The sequence below is a fragment of the Lissotriton vulgaris genome, chromosome 7 (genome assembly GCF_964263255.1).
Source record: "Lissotriton vulgaris chromosome 7, aLisVul1.2, whole genome shotgun sequence".
NCBI classification, from domain to species: domain Eukaryota; kingdom Metazoa; phylum Chordata; class Amphibia; order Caudata; family Salamandridae; genus Lissotriton; species Lissotriton vulgaris.
In genome coordinates this window covers 1225156956-1225182174 of record NC_141695.1, presented here as the reverse complement: position 1 = coordinate 1225182174, position 25219 = coordinate 1225156956, and the positions used below count along the sequence as shown (strand labels likewise).

The following is a 25219-nucleotide window of genomic DNA, read 5'->3' as shown; positions in this document are numbered from 1 at the left end:
CTAGGTCTCGCACCCAAAGTGCATTTACAGGGGCTTATTGAGAAGCAAGGGGGGAACTGCACTAGCCTCACCCTTTTATACCTTGGTTACCTAGGGCTAGCTGTACGACATATTGCGACTTGCACATTGCGTCACTTTACTACTCGCAAAATGCAATTTACAACAGTGTCTCAGACACTGTTAGCGATTCCTAATGGGGTTGCAAATTGCCTGCCTCATTAATAAAACACGGTACATTCCATTGTGACTCGCTATTAGGAAGGGAAGCCCCTTTTTAATAAAGAGAGTTGCAAACGCTATTTTGCGAGTCACCGACTCGCAAAATAGCATTTTTACATGCCAGGGCCCTTTTTTGCGGTCTCAAACGGGACAATTAACCGTTTGCAACTGCAAAAAAATGGTGGTACATCTGGCCCTTAATCGCTAAGTGCGATATAGCCAAACACTGGAGAACTCAACTCCCCCAAGTTACTAGAATGGAAACAGGGAATGGACCACAGTTGCACACTCAAGAAGGCTGTTTATACAGCCAGATGTTGCCCCTACAAACACAACAAAGTCTGGGGTTCATGACCTCGCACACTTTAGTCTGATACAAACTTTACACACAATTGTTCTATACCCTATAGGACTGATGGAGAAAGTCATGATGGGTCCACTGACAACATTAGCTTTCTGCACTGCGAATAAACACTTTAGCACTCAATCTCTTATCGTATTGCACGTTACGATTACAGACGTTTGGATTAACTCATATGTAAATCATACTGTAATAACTTATGTCATCCATATAAGCCATATTTGTTTTACTTGTCCTTCAAGAATTCAAAACAATAAAAATGTTTAAAAGAAAAGAGATCAACAGCTATCTCTACAACCATGGATGGTGCTTCACTAAAAAGAATGTGTTATGAACTCCTGATCAGAGAGAGTCGAACTCATACATCACTCAGATCTTTGGTGATGAGCAACAACTGATACTGAACCATGTCACAATAGTAGATGAGGGTTTTGCATCCTTTTAATAAAATAATTCTGTAGAACTAGTCAGTCAGAACAAAGTAGTACATTACTGCAACTTATGCCGCTGTAACAAACCTGTCTCACCTTATTGTTTGTTAAATACCCTTCCTGGTACATATTTATCTACTTATTGCTTTAGCTATTGAACTCATTGTATTCGTTTGTAAAGTAAATACTAAAATTCCCTATTTGACTTCTTGTACAGTATTCGTGTTAGTAATAAACAAGATTGAAGTGATGCTTGTGATTTGTATAACCATAGGAATTCAAACAGAGAAGCATCCCAGCTCATAATTCTTTTGCATATCATGCCACCTCAGTTTGAAATCAGTCATATGCAAATTAGCCTTGACCCTGGTCCTCATGGGAACAGTCCAGCCTGAACTGCCAGGCCAGGTCCTTATCGTAATGGGAAAAAAGCAGCCTAGGAACAGTTTCCTCCTGATAAGAGCTCATCAACCAGACTTGGTTCCAGTAGGAGCGTGCGCATGGGACCCATGTCTGGGCATACTGTTGCCATGTAGGGTGGTACATCATATTCACAAAAGGAGATGGTAGGAATGCTTGCAATTAGTCTAACCACTGGCAATCAATCCGGGTAGCATCCATACCCATTGTTCTTTTGTTCACTGTGCTACCTCAGTTTGGACCCAACCATATGCAAATCAGCATTTACCCTACTCCTCATGGGAACAAGTTTTTGTATACTTCAGCGGGTCACCCTAAGAGGGATGGGTATACCTAGACATGGGTCCCATGCACATTGTTTTACTGGAACCAATCTATTCCTGGCTGATGAGCCCTTATCAGGCTGAAACCTGTCCTAGGTTGCTTGTGTTCCGAATCACGGAGGACCTGGACTGACTGTTCCAATTGGAGCAGGGTCAAGACTGATTTTCATATTGCTGGGTCCAAACTGTTGTGATATTATGTGCAAATAATGATTAAATGGGATAGGGCCAGAGTAATTACCAGTGGCAGAGATTATTTCAAGCATTTTATCCATCACTATTTGCATACTTCAGTCTCAAGAACGAACAGCCCTAAAGTAAAATAATACCACTCTCCTAAATTGATGGATACATTTTCTAAAGCAGCATTTTTTGCCAATGGTTGGTTTATTATAGGCAGCTTATGTTTGTTAGGAAATTGTGTCCTTTTACATTGTAAAGATGGCGCACTAGTAAAAGCTCTAATGATATATCCTGGAGAAGTTTTCCAAAAAGATAGATAAAAGATTTAATATAGCTTACCAATGTTGTGCGTAGGTCTGTGAGAGCCTTTTTTAATTCTTCCACATTTATGTCACCATTCTAAAAGAAACAATGAGGAGGATAGATTATTGTAACGAAAAAGGTAATATAAAACAAACTTGGGGTGATTAATGATTGTGTAACTTAATTTGACCTTCAACTCAAGCACCTGCTTTACTTTATCTATTAGAGCTTCCTGTTGAAGCTCTTTGTAGCTATTTTAGAATTGCGCTGGCAGCTTGCCGGCGCCATTCTAAGTGGGGCTGAGGGCAGAAGAGCACAAAAGTGAGACAGAGGGCAGAAGGGGATAAAAAATGAGTGGGGCAGAGGGCAGAAGGGCACAGAAATGAGTGGTACAGAGGGCAGAAGGGCATAAAAAACAAGAGGGTGGCAGTGATTAACCAGGCAAAAAAAAACCCCGCGAACACGCAAAGCGCCCGGCGAACACCCGCGAACATGCAAAGTGCCCCGCGAACACCCACGAACACGCAAAAATAAAAAAATCCTCAAATTTGCACTAATTCGCGAATTTTGCAGATTGCGAATTCGCAAATCTGTAAATTCGCGGATCGCGAATTCGCAAAATTCGCCCATGCTTATTCTGAACCCTGCCAAAGTCTAACATTTTCATAGCTGTTGCTCATTAAGGAGTGAGAATAGTAAACCTGAGCATCCAAAGTCCAATACTTTCCATTCTGTTTCTTAGATTGGATTTTGTTTGAAGTTACATATTTATTCATATGTTTAACTTAAATTTATGTTTACTTTTCTGTATTTTATATACATATATATTATATTTATATATATATCAATTTGTTGTTAAATTGATTACAGTTAGTTTTAATTATTAAAACGATTAAATATATACCTATCTGTTTTTTCGATATTTTGTCCACAGAATTATTGTAGTCAATATTATTGTACTTTACGTGGTAAATATTTAAAATTGATATTTGAGGATTGGCTAAAAATTGTGAAAATATACTATTCAGTTGGAAACTATAAAATATGTGGAACTGAGAAACCTACTGTAAATCCACATAAACTTTGCAGCTGAATGGGATACTTTTATTCACAAAGCTCTGCTGCTGCTAGTTACCCTAAGACCAACCCAGATCACCACAGTAACTTTCAGGCAACATATATGAAGCAATGCCAAGTCCTATAAAACAGACTATTTTTCTATTAGATCATCTTAGGATATCGGAAACATATCATAGGTTCCCAGAATGACGTCACAGTAATAGAATACCTAGGGGGATATTCTCAAGCACGTGTGTTAATCATCACAAAATTTGCTTAACGCAACTTTGCATATCACAGTCTATCATGGGAAAATAACAGCGTCTTAATGTTGTATTCTCAACACGGCGGCACCATGCAATAGTTCCATGATAACATGCCAAATGATCGCATTAAAACGAACATGATGCAGGAAAAATGCAAAAAAACGAACGCAAAAAAAGTTGCGATGTCCCAAATTCACATGCCTCATGCGGGAAAATGCACCATAAAAGCAGTCAACAATAAAAAATACATAAATAAACTGTGTAGCACTATGAATGTGCCCGGAACGAGTGCAGAGGACAACGCAAACCCCACAAGCCCCACAGACGACCAGGCCGGGACCTCAGGGAAAGGCAGGGACAAGAAAAGGAGGAAGACACGGTTCAGACCGCAAGAAAACAGGATCCTGATAATGGAGGTGACAGAACACCATCAACCACTGTTCGTCACCTCCACTGTGTCATTGGTGACAAAAAATGGGATATGGTAGCCCATCATGGACAAGGTGAATGCAGACGGAGTGCAGAGGAGGACAACGGAAGAGGTGAAAAATGTGAAGAGCAAAACCAAGCAGAAACTCGCAAACAACCAGAGGCCAGCAATGCAGACAGGAGGTGGGAGTCCAGTGCCACAGGAGGAGCTGGATGAGATGGAGGAAATGGTCTCCACAGTCATCAGTGTTGAGACAGTGGCAGGATTTGGGAGACCCCCACACTGCCCAACAAGACCTGATGCAACAGGGTGAGTAATGACTAGGGACTGGGGGGACATGGGCTCAATGGAACACATGCACAATTAAGTAGAGCACACTGTACACCCTCAATAACTCTGCAGCATGTCCCTGATCCCCTTGCCACCCTGCAGCACATCTTGAAACAGCAAGTAGGCTCCCGTCCAATATGTGCCCAAAGGGGGCCCATCACACACACCACCAATCTCACAACCAACCCATGCTCATGTATCAAATCCAGCAATGCGGCGTGTCTGTGAGCAACTCTGACAATGCGAGTGACACTGCATGACGAATAGCATTGCCCCAGTCAATATATCATGAAACGTTGCACGCAATGACACTGAGGTGGCTGAGTGTGGACCACATCTATAAAGGAGCAGATCACACTCTGACACATCCACGTGCCCAAACAACTCCTGACGTCAACAACACGTCTGCGGTCAAAACATACCCCAGACCCCCAACTCTCACCAAGAGACCAATGTACCCAAGTATGCAACATCTCAGCGCTGTAGAGGCACAGAAGTCAAAGGCACACCCCAAGACAGGGATAAGGGGCCACAAAATCAGAGCTGCAGGGGGCTACTCTCTCAAAATGCAGCACACACACATAACATGCAGAGCACATCAACATTGACAAAAATGTGGTACAAACCGCAACACGTCCAAAACAGAACAGGGGACATAACTGGGGCCGCTTGTCCGTAGAACGGACCAATACCTCCTGGCATGGCAGGGAAGTGTGAGTTGAAAATGGCCAAGTACTAACACACATCCGTGATGTCGTAGAAATGTCCACTGGTCTGCATCAAATAGTCAGCTCCTCACAAACAGTCACAATATACAGTGTCATGCAGTCTGTATGTAAACTTGTACAACGCGTCAACATACAAGTCAACACAATGTTCACATGCATCTCCCCTTCACATGGCAGAGGGACATTCAACACCTCCTGCAGTGCAGACCAGACAACTCATAAGTGATGATGAAGAGGACCTCCACACCGTTGCCCTACAACAGCTCATGGACATCTACGGCAACCCACCTCCAGGAGCATGGCAGCCCAGCTGCATCCCGGAGACCCCACCTGCTGCACAGACCACACAGCAGGAGGCACACACCACCACGGCTGGCTCCCAGCACCTCACCCAAGCACACATCGCATTCCAAGGCCAGGTGTTAGACTGCAAGAGGGAGGTGGCTGAACAGGTGCGGTGGTGTTTGAACTAATGGCAGCCAAACTAGATCACATACGCGGGTGGCTAATTCCCATCAGGGACCACTTACACTCAACAATGGAGACATATACTGCGACATAGACACACACATTTGCGCAATTCCAGTACTGAACCACTCCTAGAGCCCCGGGATAATCATTCACACCAGTCCACTCCTCTAACATATTGATGGGGGGACGACCGAGCTACATGTCGAAGGTCTTACCCACTGCCTGGGGTGACTAGATTGCCTACGTTGTACACCGCACAATGTAATGTGGTAGGGCCCGGGAATACCATGCATACGTAATGAACACACAGACACACTGTAATAGTCAGTTGAACGGGCTATGGGCACATACACCCAGCTACTGTTTATTACCAGGCCCACATGACCAGTAACGCCTTTGCTGGATGGGTGTGGGGTGAGTGTGATCCTGCCCTAAGGGAGTGGTTGGAGCTGGTAACAACTACAACAGTGATCACTATTGAAGTGGAAACAGAAAACACCCACATAACACAAACAACTGCGAGGCATCATAGTGGTAGCCGGAGCAAGTACAGAGGTCACCCTTATATTCAGTCAGAAGGTTCCATGAGTTGCAATGGACTGAGGTAGGGGCACCAGAGCTGAACATGCTCATGTGAGAAATTGTCTCAGGTTGTGACCCTTTGGGATATCCCTGCTGCAGCTGCAGTAGGGTGTGTTGCACCTGCCACAGCTCACCCATCATCGTCCCAGGTCCTCCACATTGCCTGAGGTGAAATAGTTGTGTCCGCAGTCCACAGCACAATACTCAATCATAGCTCCTGGTGTGTAGCTGAACTGCCACCTCCAGTCTGCACTCCTGCCTTCTGGTTGTTGCCTCCTGCCCTCCCATTGTCTGGGCCTTCTCCCTTCCGCACACTTGCTTTATCTTCCTCATCATCGTCCCAGGTCTTCCCCATTGCATGAGGGGACATTGTTGCGTGAGCTGTCCACAGCACAAAACTCAATCAGAAATGGTCCATGAGTTGTGGGGAACTGAGTCAGTGACACCTGAAGAGCTGAGCAGGGTATCAAGATGATGATGGCATCCGCGACAAGTGTGTGCGACTCTGATAGCCTGGCTGTAGGACTCTTTCGACTCTGGCAGTTGTCGATTGGAGGTGGTCCTGGCGGTGGTGGCATGTGCATCCTGCAGTGATGCGTCGTCTCGGCAGGTCTAGACTGGATTCGATGTTTGAGCCCTGGTGGACCGTAGTTCAGGCCGGAGGCAGCAACCAGTGCAGGGACACAGGCCCATGGCGTTGATGACCCCCAGGCCATCAACTCAAAGGCCATACAAAAGCCAGTCAGACTGGGTCCATGACTTGAGCTGCACAGAGTTAGTGGCACCAGATGCAGTGAAGCCCGCACAGGCACACTGCCATGGGACGGTGACTTGCGGTGCACTGATATAGGGGCACCAGAGAAGAGCGGGTCCTCATCGTTCTCCAAGGTGAATGTCGTGGAGTGTTTCGGAGGACAGTGGAAGGTGTTCTTCCAGGGCATGATGCAGAGGGTTGAACCAAGCAGAAACAGTTAATATGGAGGTGATGAATGCTACAGACTCATTTTTCACACCAAGTCAGTATCAGCTACATGATGATGAAGACAACCCCCAGGCCATAGACTCAGACACCACCAAAGTTCAACCAGAGAGTGTCCATGAATTTCGGGGCACAGAGATAGTGGCACCAGAGCTGAAAGGGGATGCAATCTGCGATGAGGCCTGTACAATGGTATAATCTCTGCCATGAATACACCAAGACTCAGTTCCAAATGTGCGACCTATTGGACAGCAAGGTGGGCCGGAGCCTGCGGTCACTGCGGGCCAAGCGCTGTTCAGCCAGCTCCTCCTGGAAGTCTCACACACTGCGTTAGAATGGCATGTGGCGATGATTTGTGGTTGATGGAGGTAGAACCACCGGAGCTGAGCGTGTGCGACAATGCTGTGTCCTGCCTGGTCAGGACTGGATTGGATTTGTATGAGGCTGGGTGAACCGTAGTGTAGGTAGTATACAGATTACTCTGCGGTTCAGGTACGGCCGAAGGCAGTAGTGAGCAAGTGACCAAAGTCATGTGTCGTTGGAATGCTATGCCCAGAGTGGGTGGCACCACATCGTAGGGAGTACAGTGACATAAAACATCCCATTCACATATGGACTCGGGCATCATGAAATCAAGACTCAGTTCCAAACGTATGACCTACTGGACCGCAGTGTGAGCCGGAGGCAGCGGTGGCGTACGTCAACGAGAAAGGAGTAATGTGGGCCTGTGTCGCGGAGGCTAGCGATGGTCTGAGGAGGCTGTCAAGGTCCCGGCTTGGAGCTTGCACTGGCATGTGGTGAGCCCTCCTTGACGCACGCCGGTGTCGGTAGGTGTGCAGTGAGGCCTGGGTGCACAGGGGCGGGCAGGACAGTTCTGGGAACCATCCACCTGGGGTGCAGCTGGTGCACAGGATCGCAGGCACCAACGTTCATGGCCTTGGCCTCGTGGCGAGGTGAGAGGCGCCGCCCCGGCAGACACGTTGGCCATTGCGGAAGAGAACCACGCTCAGAGCAACTGGCTTTTTATTCACACCTCTATGCTGGTCTGGCGTACCCCGGGCCAGCCCACTCCGCTCACGCTTACAGGGGGGACGTAACAAGCTACTCTTCTGCGATCTTTCCTATTGGCTGAGGTAACATGGTTGCATCCAATGTCCAGTACACTCCAAACACCAGCAGTGTATATTGACATGAAAATGTCCCCTTTGCACATGCCTGGTTCCCACCTCTCCCCACATTCTGTTATTGTGTGGCTGAGGTGCCATGCAGTTGCTGGTTTGTGTACATGGCTAACCCAGGTTGCCACAGTAAGTTGTGTTTTCGTGTCTGGTATGTGGGCATGTTGGTTGTCATGTTGTATGTGATTTTGTAACGTGTGCATTCCCAGAGCTGTGAGCTGTATTTTGGTGGAGTTGAGGTGTGTTGTGTGTTCAGTTGTTACTTACCGACGAGCAGTTCATAGCCATAGGTGCCAACCTCAAAGTGCTGGTTGCTGATGGACTGTCGGAAGATGAGGGAATCATGCCAACTGCCTGGGTAGTTGGCGACAACATTTGTGTCCCCGGTGGTCCACTATTGCCTGGACATTAATGGAATGGGTGTGCTTCCTGTTGTGGTGATTGTGTGCAGTGGCGGCAGGGGGCACAAGGAGTAGATGTGTGCAATCAATTGCCCTCAACCCGTTTGGGAAGCCAGCAATGGCGTAGGAGCCTTGCTTGGTCTCCAGCTGTTCCTGCGCAGTGTGTGAGAAGTGCAGGTGCTGGGGTACAGAGCTGATGATGGCATCCAATACACGTGTGAGGAACTTGGATAGGGCTGGCTGTGTGACTCCTCCGATTCTGGCAGTTGTTGTTCCGATGGTACCAGAGGCCAACAAGCACAGCATAGCCATCGGCTTTGTCTGCGAGGGATGTTGGTTGTCCGCTGTGTTGGTACTGCCAGCCTATGGGCAATGAGGGTCAGGATGCAGAGCATGGTTGTCCTTTTGGGACTGTAGTGGGCAATGTTATCCTCTGGTGTTGAGTTTGTGGGGCTGGTCCTGTCTTCGGCAGAACTAACATTTTTTGGCCCTCTAGATGAATTGTTACGACTTCCCACAGGCAGAATGAATGAGCGATTTTATGTGCTGGCCTGAGAGTAAATGGCCTCTAAGGCATGACCCCCCTGAAGCTTTATCTAAACACTAGGGTTGAACAGATTGCCTAACGAATGTTTCTACTTAGAAGTGTAGAGAGGTTAAAAGAAAATAATTCTGACTTACATTGTTTATGAAACAGCATAGGAAATTCCTAAGACTTTTTATAGTGGCACGGACATCTTTAGTCTGAAATAGAATTGAAGGTACAAAGTGAAAAACAAGCATTATATTTTACAAAATTGATGATGACTTTTGCATTGACCCCAAACATAGTTCAGTTCAGATAAAAATGGTCACCAGATGGACCACCTAATTTAACTTCAACTGCAAATCGTCTAGTTTCTTTAGGAAATCTTGACTACATAGGAGATTGCAACAGCTGAATTTATATTAACGTTGAAATAGAATTAAGGGAGAAGTTCAGCCCGTAACTTACCCTCTACCTTTAAGGTTTCTTCCAGAAATCCGAGGACTTTCAAGTTACCTGTGAGCTCGGAATAAGTCCCAAAGAACCACAAAAAACATTTCACAGGCAAAACGTTAATTATGCACATATTTTTATAGTCCTTTCAAATTCATTTGCCACTAGTTAAGTGCTTACTCCTATCAGTCCTTATCAATTTAGACTTGTTCAACATCTGCTGACACCAGATAAATAATATACACTTTGGAAAACTCAACTCGAGTGTAACCCCACTCCCACCCAGAGCTTCAAGATGCTACAGGAATTTGTTTAATCCCTCTTGTTTGGTTGAGAAGATTGGTCACGATTCTCACACAACTCAATTAAAAAGCAACCTACACATATTTTGTCACAAATTGGTACAGTTTTTGCCTTTGGCAGCTTTCGCCTGCCAGTTAGACTCCTCAATCTTACTCATAAACTATAATGAGGATCTGGAAGATTCTGTCTGCACTTGGGGTGGGTGGTGGTGAACTCCACCGAAAGCTTGGCAAAAAGGTGTTTTTTAATGGTTTATGCATGAGCATGCAGGAAGCAATGTTAGCTGATTTGGCATTTTGCAGTTCTTTATTTTTACTCCAAGGTCCAGGGAGATGAAATTCTCACTCATGTGGCTGTATCTGTCGCCTCCATGAATCTTTCCATGCTTAAAATCACATGCTTTCTCTCCGTTTTATGTCTGGCCAGAGACAACTTTAGCTGTTTTGCGAGACTATGATTTTATAAAAAATCATAAATAGAAAATAAACAAGTATATTCATAGGATTTGGGGTTAAGTCCAGAGCTGCCAATTGTGGAACTGTGGAACCAGGTCTGAGTCTTGGCCTGGCCGCAACACCCTGTGATTCTGGGCAAATCACCTAATGTCCCAGCGCCTAAAAACAAAATTGTGTGACCCTGTGTAATGTAACTGGTGCTCATTTAAAGAGCTCTGATACCTTTGAATCGAGTGGTGCTATGTAAAACTGTAAAACAAAAACATAGAGTGGCTTTCGGTTAGTGGTCTTCTCCATTGGTCTGTTTCAGCTGCCATTCACATTTTGCTACCACCCACCACCGCATACAAATTAGGGTAGTAGGTCAGCCCACTTCAGCCATTGGCTCTACTCACTGTGAGCAACTGCATTTTCAACTACATATGTACTTGTCAATTTAAAAAAGTAGTCCACTGTGACAGGGCTGATGGGCTAATCTCTGTATAATTTATTTTTATTTACGTTCTCTTTTTTTGCTTTGTCAGTGTTTACTTTTTTATATTTGCAGCATCACCCTGTAATGCAAACTGATGTTCTAAGGAGCATGTCTTGGTTGCTCTGTGAGTACACCTACCAGTAGTGCTCAACTTGAACCCGTTGTTTCCGATGCTAGGCATTGACACTTAATCATCATCAACGGCGCTTATTGCGTGAACTCGATCCAAAGGAATTGGAGTGCTTTTCATGAGCACCAGTTAGGGACACATTTATTTTCGGTAGGCACCAGGAGATTACGTGATTTGCCTAGAAACACAGGATGATGTGCTGACGCCGAGACTCAAACCTGGTTCCCCAGCTCCAAAGTCGGCAGGTCTGGCCGTTCCGTCACATCCTTTCCTCACTTTTAGGGTGTCCTGGTTAGTAGTTGGTTCTGTTTTAGGTGGCGCTAACAGGAGAAATGGGCTATTGTATGCTGCCTCCTGACAAGAGCCAAGGCACTTATTATTTTTACAAATTATCCACTGCCTAACAGCATGATTTCAACTATACATAGCTTACAAAAATGGCACCTGAAACCTGATATGAATGAATAGCCTTAAACCCACATTTAAATGGCTGCTCTAAACACAGCTGAACTCCTGTTATCAGGAGAGACACTGGAGGGGGCATGGCTTGCGCGACATCTGGGATGGCGGCTTGACGGCGGAGCTCCTGCGTCAACCGCCGCTTCCTCACACTTTTCGGGGGTTGCATCGGGGGACGAACGCTGTAAAGCCCACATTTGGACATTGGAACATGAGGTGAGCCTGGCGCTTCATGTTTTAGCGCAATACAATGGCTTTCCAGGGCTAAATTCGGCGCAAATCGCTTTTTCAGATTCCGGCCGCCATTTTGACTCGCGTTTTCATGCAATTTTCCCTTCAGCTGCATTGCTCTATGGATGGCTTCTCCCCTTCAACACTTTTCATGGCTGGCATTTTTATTGCAGTACTTTTCTATTTTTGGGCTCTACTTCCCTACTAATGCTGCCTATATGGTTTTTTCTGCGCTTTTTCTCCTCAGTATGACGTCTGACTGATTTTGCGGCCATTTTGAATACATTTTTCATGTTTTTCCTCATGTCATCTAACTGGAGCTCTGGACATCCTTCTGTGCAGTGAAGAATTGATAATTTGTGCCCCTTTTTCACGTTATTTTTACTTCTATATGGGGAAAGTGCGCAGTCTTAAACTCTCTGCAGCAAAAAAATCAATTATATGCTCAGACTCTGACTCCACAATTCAAGATCTGGAAGATAATCCTGCTCCAAGAATTGATTTGCAACCTGGAACATCTCCCAAAATGCATACTGCCAGCAAGCTTCCAACAACGACAGCATCTACCGAAAGTCTAAAGAAAGATCCACCCTCTCCGACCTCTACTTCTTCCTCATCAACTATGGATCTCATATTGGAAGAAATACGTGCCCTCAAGCCATTTAAGGAGATGACCACTAAAACTTTACAAACTATGCATGATAAATGGTCCTCGCTGGATTCTCATGTTATCATCCTAGAACAATCAACAGAATCTCTTCCTGCTCTCGTATTTCTTCGATGGAAGTGGATATTCTTCAACTCAAACTTCAAGCGGAGGATTTGGAAAATCAAAACCGCAGAAACAACCTTCGTCTTTAAGGTCTTCCAGAACTTTCGGAGGGGTCAAATCCTACTGCCTTCTTTCAAACTTTTCTCCCAAAGATTCTGGACTTACCCGCCTCATTTACCATCAACATCCAAAGAGCCAATAGACTGGGTCCTAAAGTGTCTAACAATCCACGAGGTGTCATCATGTTGTTTCTGCAATATACCGATCTTGTATAGGTTCTCTCAGCGGCCAAAGCTAAAAAGCAAATTATGTGAGAGGGTCATCGCCTATATCTGTCACAGGACGTAGCTAAAAACAACAGCTGATCGTCGGAAAAAGTTTCTGGACATGCGTCCTCAATTACGAGCTCTCTACGCTAAATATGGCTTGCTCCACCCCTGTCTCTTCAAGGTTACTTACAAAGACGAAACCTCCACGTTTGAAAATCCAGTGGCTCTACAAGATTCTTTCATCATCATGGAGCAGATGCAATGGACGCCTCTGGAATTGCTTAATTGCTTAACTGGTTTTTATAATGGTTTAACTGGTCTTCCATAGCGTTGGTTATATGGTTATGTTCTCTGTCTTGTTGATCTTTAAATGCCGTTCTTTTGTATGCATATACCTCTTTTTTCTCATGTTCCCTTCTCATATTTACTACCCCCATTTCTCTTTTTACAGATGTCATTGTCTTCCTTCCCTACCCGATGTTCCCCTTCTGTTTCGTATATTCCAGATGTTTTGTAGCGGCTGTTTGTTGCGCTCTCGTTGTCCGCCGTCGTCGTCTTTTGGAGTCGTCACCCTCATTTTTCGTTTGTTCTCGTAAGTATGTTTTTCAGTCGTCTGTATTTGACATGTACTGTCTTCTTGTTTCTTATCCTTTATTCTTATTTCTATACCTTATTGCTCTTTTCTCTTTCTTCTTCTCTTTACCTTCATCTTCTCTTTTCTTTTACTCTATCATTCTCTTCATTATTTTCTTCCTTTATATTCTTTCTTGGTTGCTCTTGTGAGCTTAATTTACTTTTTCATATTCTCTTATTGACTTGAATTCCGAGTTACTACATGGAATGTTAAAGGTTTGAATAATCCAAATAAAAGGCATTGGGTATTGTCTCATCTTGCTAAGCTCAAGACTTATGTTGCCCTGATTTAAGAATCCCACCTTTCAGATAATGAGGCCTCTAAGCTTAAAAGATGTTGGGTGGGTCATGTATTTAACTCCCCTGCTATAAAAATGGTGTTGTGATTTTATGCCATAAAAAATTGAATGTTTCTCCTATTTCTCATGAATTTGATGATAATGGCAGCTGGGTGATTGTTAAATTACTTATAGATAAGATTCCTGTTTTTATTTTCAATGTTTACACCCCTACTGGTGTTGATAAATCTTTCTGGCCTTCCATCTCTGAACAACTGTATTCACTTAATGATGATTATCTTATTCTTGGAGGTGATTGTAATCAAGTCCTTGATCCTATCCTTGATCGTAATTCTAAAGTTAAATTTTGTACATCCAAAATGCACACTCAATTTACTAATTCTATACATCATAAAGCTTTAGTCAATATTTGGAGACTATGTCATCCTGACCTTAGAGAATACAGTTTCTATTCCCCTTCCCATCATTCCAATCTCGTATAGATTACCTTTTCCTTAGTAAATCACTAGCTCAACACGCCACTTCCTATGACATTGGGTCCATTTTAATTTCAGACCATGCTCCTGTACACGTGGCTATCGATCTTATTCCCTTCTCTCCTCATCCGGTCGATGGAGATTTAATAACTCCCTTCTCCTTGATTCCAATTTTTGTACTAAATTCACCGACTTTGCTACTGATTTTTTTCTGATTAATCATACCCCAGATTCTTCCTTTGTTATGGTGTGGGATTCTTTTAAGGCAGCTGCTCGAGGTTTTATTATTAATTTTGTATCACAGAGGAAAAAATCCTTGGAGGCTAAATGGACCCTACTCCTTAATAAAATGAAACTCCTTGAGAACACGTATTATCACTCCAACACTGAAGTTTCCCTCAAAGAACTTATTGATGCCAAAATTACATTTAATAAATTAACTACAGACGCGGCCTCCAATTACTTGTTAAAATGTAGTTCCCGCTATTATGGAGGGCAGAATAAAATGGGGAAACTGCTTGCCAATTATTTGAAGATACGGAAAGAGAGAACTAAAATTGATTCTGTTCAAAGTCCTACAGGTGATGCTTTATTCAAAGACAAAGACATTCTTCATGAGTTTGTCAATTTTTATCAAAACCTTTACACCCCTGAATCCATCCCAAATTCAACCGATCTCCTGTCCTATTTTCAATCTTTTCCTTCCCCTCCTTCTACTCATGTTGATTTTTACCTCCTTGGATTTGGACATCTCTCTCAATGAGATTTCTCACGCTGTCTCAGTTTTACGCCGGGGAAAAGCGCCTGGCCCCAATGGATTTACCATTGAATTTTACAGTGACTTTGCTTAATTTCTTTTACCAAATGTACTTCTTTTGTTTCAATCTTTTCTAAAAACTAAAAAACGGTTCCTCTCGAGGCTCATTTCAAGAAGCTATGATTTGTTTAATCCCTAAAGATGGCAATGATCATACTCTTTGCAAAAACTACCGCCCTATTTCTTTGGTTAACACAGACTATAACATTTTTGCCAAGGTTTTGGCTCTCAGAATGGATCCACTGTTACCTGACTTAATTGGCCCAGAACGATCAGGTTTTGTCATTGGTAGACTTTCTTCTGACAATTCTTGCGTCTTTTTATTGTCCTAAGTAAAGCTTCTTTGCTTAATTATCCTTTGGCCGCCATATCTCTTGATGCAGAAAAAGAATTCAATAGGATTAGTTGGGACTTTATGTTTCAGGCTTTGCAATGGGCTGGTTTCCCACCTAAATTCATTACTCTTATTTCTTTGCTTTATTCTGGTCCCCGTGCCTCTATCTTTGCTAATGGTATGGTCTCAGATTACTTCTCCTTGCACAGAGGTGTTAGGCAAGGTTGCCCACTATCTCCTTTATTATTTGTTTTGGCCCTGGAACCTTTTTTGACCAAATTTCGACTGGATGATAATATTTCTGGGTTCCATTTTGGTTCTCAACAAGTTAAGCTTTCTGTTTATGCCGACGATATCCTTTTATAATGTTCTAACCCTCAATCTTCTCTTCCTTTCTTCCTTCAACAGGTCACTTCTTTTTCTCAGGTTTCTGGCTACCGACTTAGTGTAGATAAATGTGAGATTCTCCCCTTAAACACCTTATGTCAAAACATCTTTTGATTCAGCTATATCCCGCTGGAATCCTCTCTTCCTTTCCTGGTGGGGTCGCCTTGATTCTATCAAAATTATGTTGTCACCGATTGTACTATATACTATTTCTATGATACCTGTCCATATTCCTGGTTATTACTTTAAGAGAATTGACGCTACTCTACAAAAATTCTGTGGAAAGGCAAACGTTCTCGCATATCTCTGACATCTTTGAAGAAAGATAAACCCTATGGCGGTCTTCGTTTTCCTGACTTTTCAACTTATCATCGCGCTTTCTCATTGAAACAAGCTGCCCGTTGGATTACCACTGATCTCTCGTTCTACCCCCCTTTATGGCTTAAAATAGAATCCTCCTTTTTCTCTCCCTTTGACTTTCAGGAAACTCTTTCTTTTTCTACCAAATTGACCTCTCTTCGACACCCTGTTATCTCACATTCTCGTACCTTACTTTTACCTTTTTATATCCTCCTCTTATCCATCTCTTCATTCCATTGATCTCCAAACTATTTGGCATAACAAACATATTCAAATTTGTAATCATACTATTTACTGGAAGTCCTGGCATTCCAAAGGTATAAGGTAGATTTCTCAACTTCTTTCTCACAATCAACCTCTTTCCTTCTCGGAACTTAGGTCCCTTCCCCTATCTTCTCATACACAATACGACTTGCTTTGTCCTGTCCTATTTCAATATATCCAATCTTTACCCTTGTCCACTGCTATTCCCATCTCTTCTCAATCCATTTCTTCTGCGTTAAATCAATCTCCATCGGCTTCTTTTCTTTATAAGTCCTTTCAATCTCTCTTAGATAGGCCTAAAACTAAAACTGAATTAACCTGGGAAAAAGACTTATCTCAAGATTGGTCAATTCCTCTCTGGGACAAAATATGGTTTAAGATTCATAAGACCTCCAGAGCTGCCAACACCACTCAAACCCTTTTTTCATTTATAATCAGATTTTATTTACTCCACTAATTTTGTCTACCTTCTTACCAGATACCCCTTCCACTTGTTGGTCTTGCGCACATCCTTCTGCAGATTTAAAGCACATGCTTTTTGAATGTCCCCCCATCTCCCAGTTCTGGAAACGCGTTTGGTCCCAAATTCAATTAATTTTCCATGTCCAAATTCCCTTCTCCATCACTCTTGCCTTTCTAGGTACTCTCTCCCCTATATGGCCTCAATCTTTACAAAACACTAAGCTCCTTGACCTCTTAATTGCTATTGCATTCCACCTCATTACCTCTAACTGGAAAGATGCGAAGAATGTCACCTTTCGCTCTTGGTGGAACGCGGTTTGTTTTCACCATCGACTAAACACAAATTATGTCACTCCCATCTCCTTAGCAATCAAAAGGTATCTCCTGTGGCTACCTTTATCTAATTATCTAACACTAACTACTTCCCCGCCCACCTCATCCACATCCCACTCTGATGATGTACGTAAGCCACCTTGAATTTCCTCCCATTGCCTTTTTTATCATTACCTTAATTAATTGACATTTTTTATCTTTTTGAAATAATGTTGATTCTTTTTCTCCTTTGCTTGGTTATGCTTACGATGTTGCTTTCTCTTTGTACAAATTTTTTGACTGATTTTCTTCTTTGTCTCTTTATACTTTATTAAGTTTGTTACTAATTATGTTTTTATCATCATTTTGTAAGATTGTAACATTTACCTGTTTTCTTCATTTATGTTCCTGTTTTTTGATCTCAATAAACTCAAACTTTAAAAAAAAGGAGAGACACTGGAGGACAGAGAGGGAGCAAACAGTAGCAGAACATTTTCATTCACCTCAACAAAGTAAACGACTACTGCCATACTTTAATGCTCTCTGGATGTTTCAGGCTTAAGGGAAGTGAAACTGTACTTGAAGGTAGATTTTACTCTATGTGCATAATACAGTGATACTGCAGGTACATCAGTAAACCCTACTGACCCTACCTATGAGTGTCTACCAAGATTATAAGGCCTCAAACAAGACAAAATCTATCTTAGCAGCCTCATCATAAGAGGTGAACTCTGCCTATTAAAGTGAGTGGGTGAGACTTGAGTGGGGAGACATATCCACATTAAAAAGTCCAAAAAAGAGGTGAAAGTGCAAAATCCAGATGGATTAAAAGGGCGGGACCCATTTGCAGCAATTTCCATTGACATTGTTCTTTCTGTTCTTGATTAAAAGCTTCCATCACACACACAGAAATGTTACATTTCCCAATGCCCTCCTGGTAGCTTGCTGTACCTTATTGATTACCAATACTCAGGGCCACTGGAATTATGCAGCAGGGGAACACCAAATTATGCAGCAGGGTTGACTAAAATATGTATCAAGAAAAGGCAACTTATGCAGCATATTGTGGCACATTTTTTGATATTTTTACTTCATTATTTTGTAATTTTTTACACATGGTAATAACTTCTAGTGTAAGATTTTGCTTCATCAGCACCAGTTTATAAACCACATACATAAATAAGCAAATTAAAGATGACCAGTTAATCTTTGTAACAGATGTTCCACTTTGCATGAACATCCGTTGCAACGTTTCTAGTAACTTTTAATCCGTTTGAGCTAGAAATATTTGTTGTTAAAATCTGCAGTTTATGCAGTAGAAGATGGATTATGTGGCAACTGCTGGAAATCCATAATATTGCGAAAAACGTTGTGGCTGCACAAATGCATAATTCCAGTGACCCTGGCAATAATTTGCGGTTATTCATGTAACTAGTTTGTTTTGCCATCTCCTGATGACATTACTGTAGAGTAGGCAAAATTAATATTCATGTACTGTGCAGTTCTTAGATGCTAAGGCAATATCACCTCTCAGACAATTGTGCTTTGATCTGCTCAGAATGTAATTATTTTGCCCACACAATGATAATTCTGCAGAACCAATTATTTGCTATGCAAGAAAACTGTTTATAATTTTGAGGATGAGCCAGATGACTGTCCGATGCTACTAGGGCTGCTGCCTGATTTCGCTGCTTATTTGGGACTAAGAATATTTCTGATTTGCATATTATTCTGTAGTGTCCTATTCACTAAAAGTATTCATGGGTGGGGTACGGGGGAGAGGGGGGTTGGGGGGGTGAGGTGGGGGGACTTTCACAATGTTCAGTTTGATATTGTTGCCTTATAAAATAATGTAAAGATTGCTATGACAATGATGCCCTGTACCGATTGGCGGCCTCCCCCGAAATGCGGGGTGTCGCATTATATGTGCAATCTATCAAATAAAATTTGTTTTAAAAAAAAAAGTATTTATGGCAATATCGTCCGAATGTAAATGTAAAATGAACATTCAAAAATGTATTCTTTTGGGCCTTTAGCACACCAAAGGCCATACTGCGGGCAGGGTCATATGTCCAAGAGATCGCCTACAAGCTTTAGTGGAGAAGCATAATATTTACTTATTTGTCTGGTGGTACCCGCAGTATAGCAGCAACAACACCAGGGAAGTGTTTGGGAGGCTTCCAGCTACCCCAACCCCTTAAAGGTTAGTTGATTTATAACAATACCTTAGGTCTCCCAGGGGATCGCATTTATGACCCTAGGAGAACCATGTAAAGTTGCTAATCATTTCAAAAATTGGAACGAATAGGCTTACAGCTCTAGAATACAAGAACATTTGTTGTTAGGGCGTAAAGCTACTTTGCAGCTGATTGAGACGTGTGCAGGGGATTAAATATTGAAACGTTTTATTAACAATGACACAATTACCTTTAAAATCATTATATGTTTTAATCATAGTAATTATAAGATGCTACTATTCATTGAGGTTTTAATTGGGTAATATTAACTTATCACAACACATTAATGCTTTATTGTTGTGGTGACACCCTGACAAAGACATTAGGCTTGACATTTAAGTACCACACATTAATTGGTGGTGAGTATTGTGGTTTTAGGGTTCATGAATTGCAGAAGATAGGGCGCAGGGACTGACCTGGCCTGTGGTTAGACCCATGCCCTAACCCCACTGCACTCAGTGGCCACAGAAGGGTATGCACAAGGACTGTCTGCTGACCATATGCTAATTTTAGTGGTTTCGGGAGTCTGAGACAGAACCATTAAAAATGTTTCAGCTGTTGTTTTCTAGTGAATGAACATAAACGTGAATATATATATATATGTATCTATGTATATATCTATTCACTGAAAAAACCATAGGTTTCAGGCCTTATATAGTTAGGAATTAGCTTTTAAAATACCTTTGAAATTCACTCAAAAAACTATAAGTTTTAGGGGTGTTATAGTTAGCTGGACATTTCACTCATACAAAACCATTGAAATTGCTCCTAAATAGTTAGTTGTACTAACTATATTTCGCGCACCTGCAATCCACTGCTGATGATGTCACATATTAGATCATTCATGACATGGTCAGTGACATCACTGATGACATCTGAAATGACATTTTTTGAGTGAATTTCAAAGGTTTTTTAAAAGCTAATTCCTAACTATATAAGGCCTGAAACCTATGATTTTTTCAGTGAATTTCAAATGTATTTTAAATGCTAATTCCTAACTATATAAGGCCTGGAACCTATGTTTTTTTCAGTGAATTTGCAAGGTTTTTTAAATGCTAATTCCTAACTATATAAGGCCTGAAACCTATGTTTTTTTCAGTGAATTTGCAAGGTTTTTTAAATGCTAATTCCTAACTATATAAGGCCTGAAACATATGGTTTTTTAAGTGAATTTGCAAGGTTTTTTAAATGCTAATTCCTAACTATATAAGGCCTGAAACCTATGGTTTTTCATTGAATTTCGAAGGTTTTTTAAATGACAATTTTTTTATACTAATTTACTACATTTTTGCAGGCAGGTGTTCAGAGGGCACGCCCCCTTTTTACAACACTCTGCAGCGCAACCCCTGGTGCGTTTGCAGAGGAGGAACTAATTCTCCTTGCATACTGGGGGTCCCTTGGGGGCAACTAGCCCACCAGGAGCCTCCAGTATAAGCCAGGGAGCTGCATTACAGAGAGGAGTAATGAGGCCACACCCTTTTTTACACCTCTCTGCAGCGCAACCCCTGGCGTGTTTGCAGAATAGGAACTGATTCCCCTTGCTTACTGGGGTCCCTGGGGGCCAAGTAGCCCACCAGGAGCCTCCAGTATGCGCCAAGGGGCTACGTTGCTTTGCCCCGGGGGCGGCGGTCCCCGGGGCAGTGTGGGGGGATTGTGGACCCCCCACACTTCTTTATCACTATGCCGCCACGATTTGGTCCCCCCGGGGGTCATTTTTTAAAAAGACAGACAAGGTTTTTTTTTTTTTAAATGTGGGCCTTTTGTGTCCTTGTGGGACCACCTGGGCAGGCCTAGGGGGTCAGGGTGTAGCTACCCTGCCCCCTTTTTGTGTTCTTCACGTTTGTTTTTCTGCTTTCTTGTGCCTCGGTTTTCGAGCACAAGATGGATGCCAACACTTCCTGGTTAGGAGTGTTGACAGCCAATGAGCATGCAGCTTTCTCGGGAAGGCATGCTGATTGGCTGCCACTGTCTGTCAACACTCCAAACCAGGAAGTGTTGGCAGCCATATTGTGCCTCGGTAGAACCAAGGCACAAGAAAGCAGTGAAACAAAGGTGGAAAACACGCAAAGAGAGCAGGGTAGAAGCACCCTGACCCCCTAGGCCTGCTCAGGGGGTCCCACAAGGACCCCCTAGGCCCAAAATTGTTTGGGGAAAAATCACAGGGTACGCTTACCGTACGCGTACTTATGCTTACCATACGCGTACTTACGTGTACGGTACGCGTACCCCGCAATTTTAAAAAAAATAATAATAATTTGGGGGGCCTGGGGGGTCCTTGTGGGACTCCCTGAGCAGGCCTAGGAGGTCAGGGTGCTTCTACCCTGCCCCCTTTTTGAGTTCTACATGTTTGTTTTTCTGCTTTTCTGTGCCTCAGTCTACCGAGGTACAAGATGGCTGCCAACAATTTCTGTTTTGGAGTGTTGACAGACATTGGCAGCCAATCAGAATGTAGCTCGTTCTCGGGAAGGTACAGAGTACAGTAAGCTTACGGTAAGCTTATATATATATATATACATTTTTTCAAATTCAATTTTCTCAACAACTACTGGAGGGATTTACACCCTTTAAACAAAAGAGACCGTACTGCGTACCAGTCCCTACCATTTTGCCAAGTTTGGTGTAATTCGGTTCAGCGGTTCGGGCTGTAGCCGTGTCTAATCGTCCTATGGAAAATAACATGGGGAAAACACGTTTTGGGACCCCCTTTTTTCTCAGGCCCCCACTTGACAAATCCCCCCAAAACTTTTAGGGAAGGAGCGGAGCGGAGCGGAGCGGGCCATCTTCTTTAAGAAATTCGCAGAGATTCATCAACCGGCGACAAAGTTATTCCCAATAGAATGTTGCGGATTTCCTATGGAAACTAGGTCCTAACTATGTATACCTACTGGCAACCGCCAGTAGGTAATATATGTATTTATATTCACTGAAAAAACCATAGGTTTCACACCAGTTATAGTTAGGAATTAGCATTTAAAAAAACCTATTAAATTCACTGAAAAAACCATAGGTTTCACACCAGTTATAGTTACCTGGAAATTTTACTGACATAAAACCATTGAAATTCCCACGTTATAGTTAGTTGGACTCACTATAACTTGCGCGCCTGTAATGCACTGCTGATGACGTCACATATTACATCACTCATGACATGGTCAGTGACATCACTCATGACATCACTGATGACACCATCCAGTGAATGTGTGCCTTTCTGAAAAATAAATATGTTTTATATATGTATTTGTAAAGGACGATGGAAGAATAAATGGTTAAATAAATGTGTAAATGGATGTTTTTTTTTTTAAAGAATTGATTGTTTAACTGCCTTATTAAGTGTGTCTTAGTGAATACATATTTTAGCGAGTAACTTTTAAATATTGTAATATATGTATCAGTGTTTCACTTTGTGTATAAGTGGCTGCATGGGTTGGTGACTGACTCACTGTTTGTATGTGTTTTGAAGACAGCATATGTGCAGGACTGTATGGGTGGATGAGTGTGTATATGTGTGTGTTAGTGAGTGAATGACTGTCTCACTCGTGTCTTTATCAGTAACAAGATATGTTTTAATCTAGTATATGTGAGTATTAATGTATATAAGTGAGAATATGAGAGAGTGAGAGATTGTAAGAGTTCCTGTTTAAATAAGTATGTGTTTCTATAAGTGATTGTTTAAGTGAGTAAGTATGTGTACGTTTCCTTAGAAGTAAGGTGGTAGTATGTGTATAGTTGTATATGCAAATAAATGGATGTTCAATAGTTTATTTGCATGTGTGAGTAACTTTTAGATGACTGTTGGTGTGTAACAAGATGTATAGGTGTATCACTACATATGATGAGTGAGTATATGTATGAGTGACTATATAGAACTGTTGGTGAATGAGTGGATGTGTATATAGATGGTGGAATTACTGAATTGGTTGTTGTAACTGGTATGGGTATCTCCATTTTTTTAAAAATGTTAGTTTCTATTTTTGAATATGTGTTTCAAGGGTTACATTCCACTGAAAGGATATCTGTCACTTTCTCACAAGGATGGTGTCATCAGTGATGTCATGAGTGATGTCACTGACCATGTCATGAGTGATGTAATATGTGGCGTCAGCAGCAGTGCATTGCAGGCGCGCAGGTTATAGTGAGTCCAACTAACTATAACGTGGGAATTTCAATGGGTTTATGTCAGTAAAATTTCGAGGTAACTATAACTGGTGTGAAACCTATGGTTTTTTCAGTGAATTTAATAGGTTTTTAAATGCTAATTCCTAACTATAACTGGTGTGAAACCTATGTTTTTTCAGTGAATTTCTTAGGTTTTTTAAATGCTAATTCCTAACTATAACTGGTGTGAAACCTATGGTTGTTTCAGTGAATTTCAAAGGTTTTTTAAATGCTAATTCCTAACTATAAGTCTCACTTTATAAGTAAGACTGTTAGCGCTCTAGTTGTTCTTTAGAACACTCTGGGACATTCTGCCATTGGGCTATAGTTGGGCTACATCTGGCTGATATTTGGGCTACATTTGTTTTTTTTGTCTCTGGTGGCCATCTTTGGGCTACATTGGGCTACATTTGGGCTCTAACATATATATAGCCAAACGTAGCCCAATTTATATTTTTTCAAAGTTAATTTTCGTAAAAACCACTGGAGCATATATCTTGAGACATAGCAAAGGCACATCGGGCTACCAGTCCCTACAATTTTGCCAAGTTTGGTGGAAATCCATTCAGCCGTTCGGGCTAAAAGTGAGTTCGACCGCCCTATGGAAATTAACATGGAGAAAACACGTTTTGGGACCCCCCTTTTATCTCCGCCCCCGCTTGACGAATCCCCTCCACATTTTCAGGGAAGGGTCGGAGCGGAGTGGGCCACCTACTTTGAGAAATTCGCGAAGATTCGTCCATCGGCGCCAAAGTTATTCCCAATAGAATGTTGCGGATATCCTATGGAAAGTAGATCCTAACTATAACTACCTACTGGCGACCGCCAGTAGGTAATATGTGTGTGTGTGTGTAGATAGATAGATTGATTGATTCAGGTTAAAGTGAATGGGTAATGGTAGGGAAAGGTCAAGCTCACATGGTGCAGCTATTCTATCTAAGTAATCTCTCCTTTTTAGCGGTGAAAGTCTGATAGGTCTATACAGGTATTACCGAGAAGTTGGAAATGAAAATGTATATTATCCTTAAAGTGTATGCCACTCCTGGTTACAAAAGGTATTCCTAGCTTTTCTACACAGCTTTTTGTTTTTACTAACTATCTTCACAAACAGGGTCACACTTACATTAAATGTTTAAAGAAGTTGAAGTCATTACCGAACTGTCTATTTATTAGACATGTAACCATTACTGTTGTATATGGTAACCCTGGGTTGACTGCTTGTCATGCCATCCGATGTCGCTCCAAATTAAAATAGTAGGCAAACTGTTGCATGGCTAAATCAAAATTCGAGCCTTGCATGAACAGCTAACAGTTCGTTCCTGTGACGTTAAAAGGGTGATGACTGGTGATGTTTCTCCCTGGTGCTGGAACACTTTGTGTTCTGCTTGATATTTCAGGCTTAGACCAACCTCCTATACTCAAAGTCTACAGCAGCTGTAAGGGTGAGCTCCTATGTATGTTTGATTTGTGAAGGGGTATTAGGCTGGGATGCCCAATACAACCACTCCTAAATGGTTAATCAAGAAAGCCTCTGGCATGCTGAATTAGTTTGGTGGCAGGAAACTGTGGTTTTAGATTAAGGAGAAATCGGGGATAAGATTGTGTGAAAGATATCCTGTTGTTTGCTGTGGGTGCCATTCTGTTGATTCTGCACATATCGTTCAGCTCTCACAAGCTTGGTGAATACTCCCGTCACCAGATCATTTAAACAAAAGCCTTTATTTAGAATACTATGACACAAGTGTG

The 25219-nt window shown here is 42.3% G+C and overlaps 1 protein-coding gene across 1 annotated transcript in view; it reads right to left on the bottom strand.

The window, feature by feature from the left end:
* LOC147703285 (uncharacterized) overlaps positions 1 to 25219 on the bottom strand; it is a 243233-nt gene that overhangs the window by 198667 nt on the left and 19347 nt on the right. The window contains exons 3-4 of the mRNA XM_086929485.1: positions 9346 to 9408; positions 2277 to 2336 (exon numbers count right to left, since the gene is read on the bottom strand). Of these exons, the coding sequence (XP_086785611.1) occupies positions 2277 to 2336; positions 9346 to 9408 (123 nt within the window). The remainder of the gene's footprint in view (positions 1 to 2276; positions 2337 to 9345; positions 9409 to 25219) is intronic.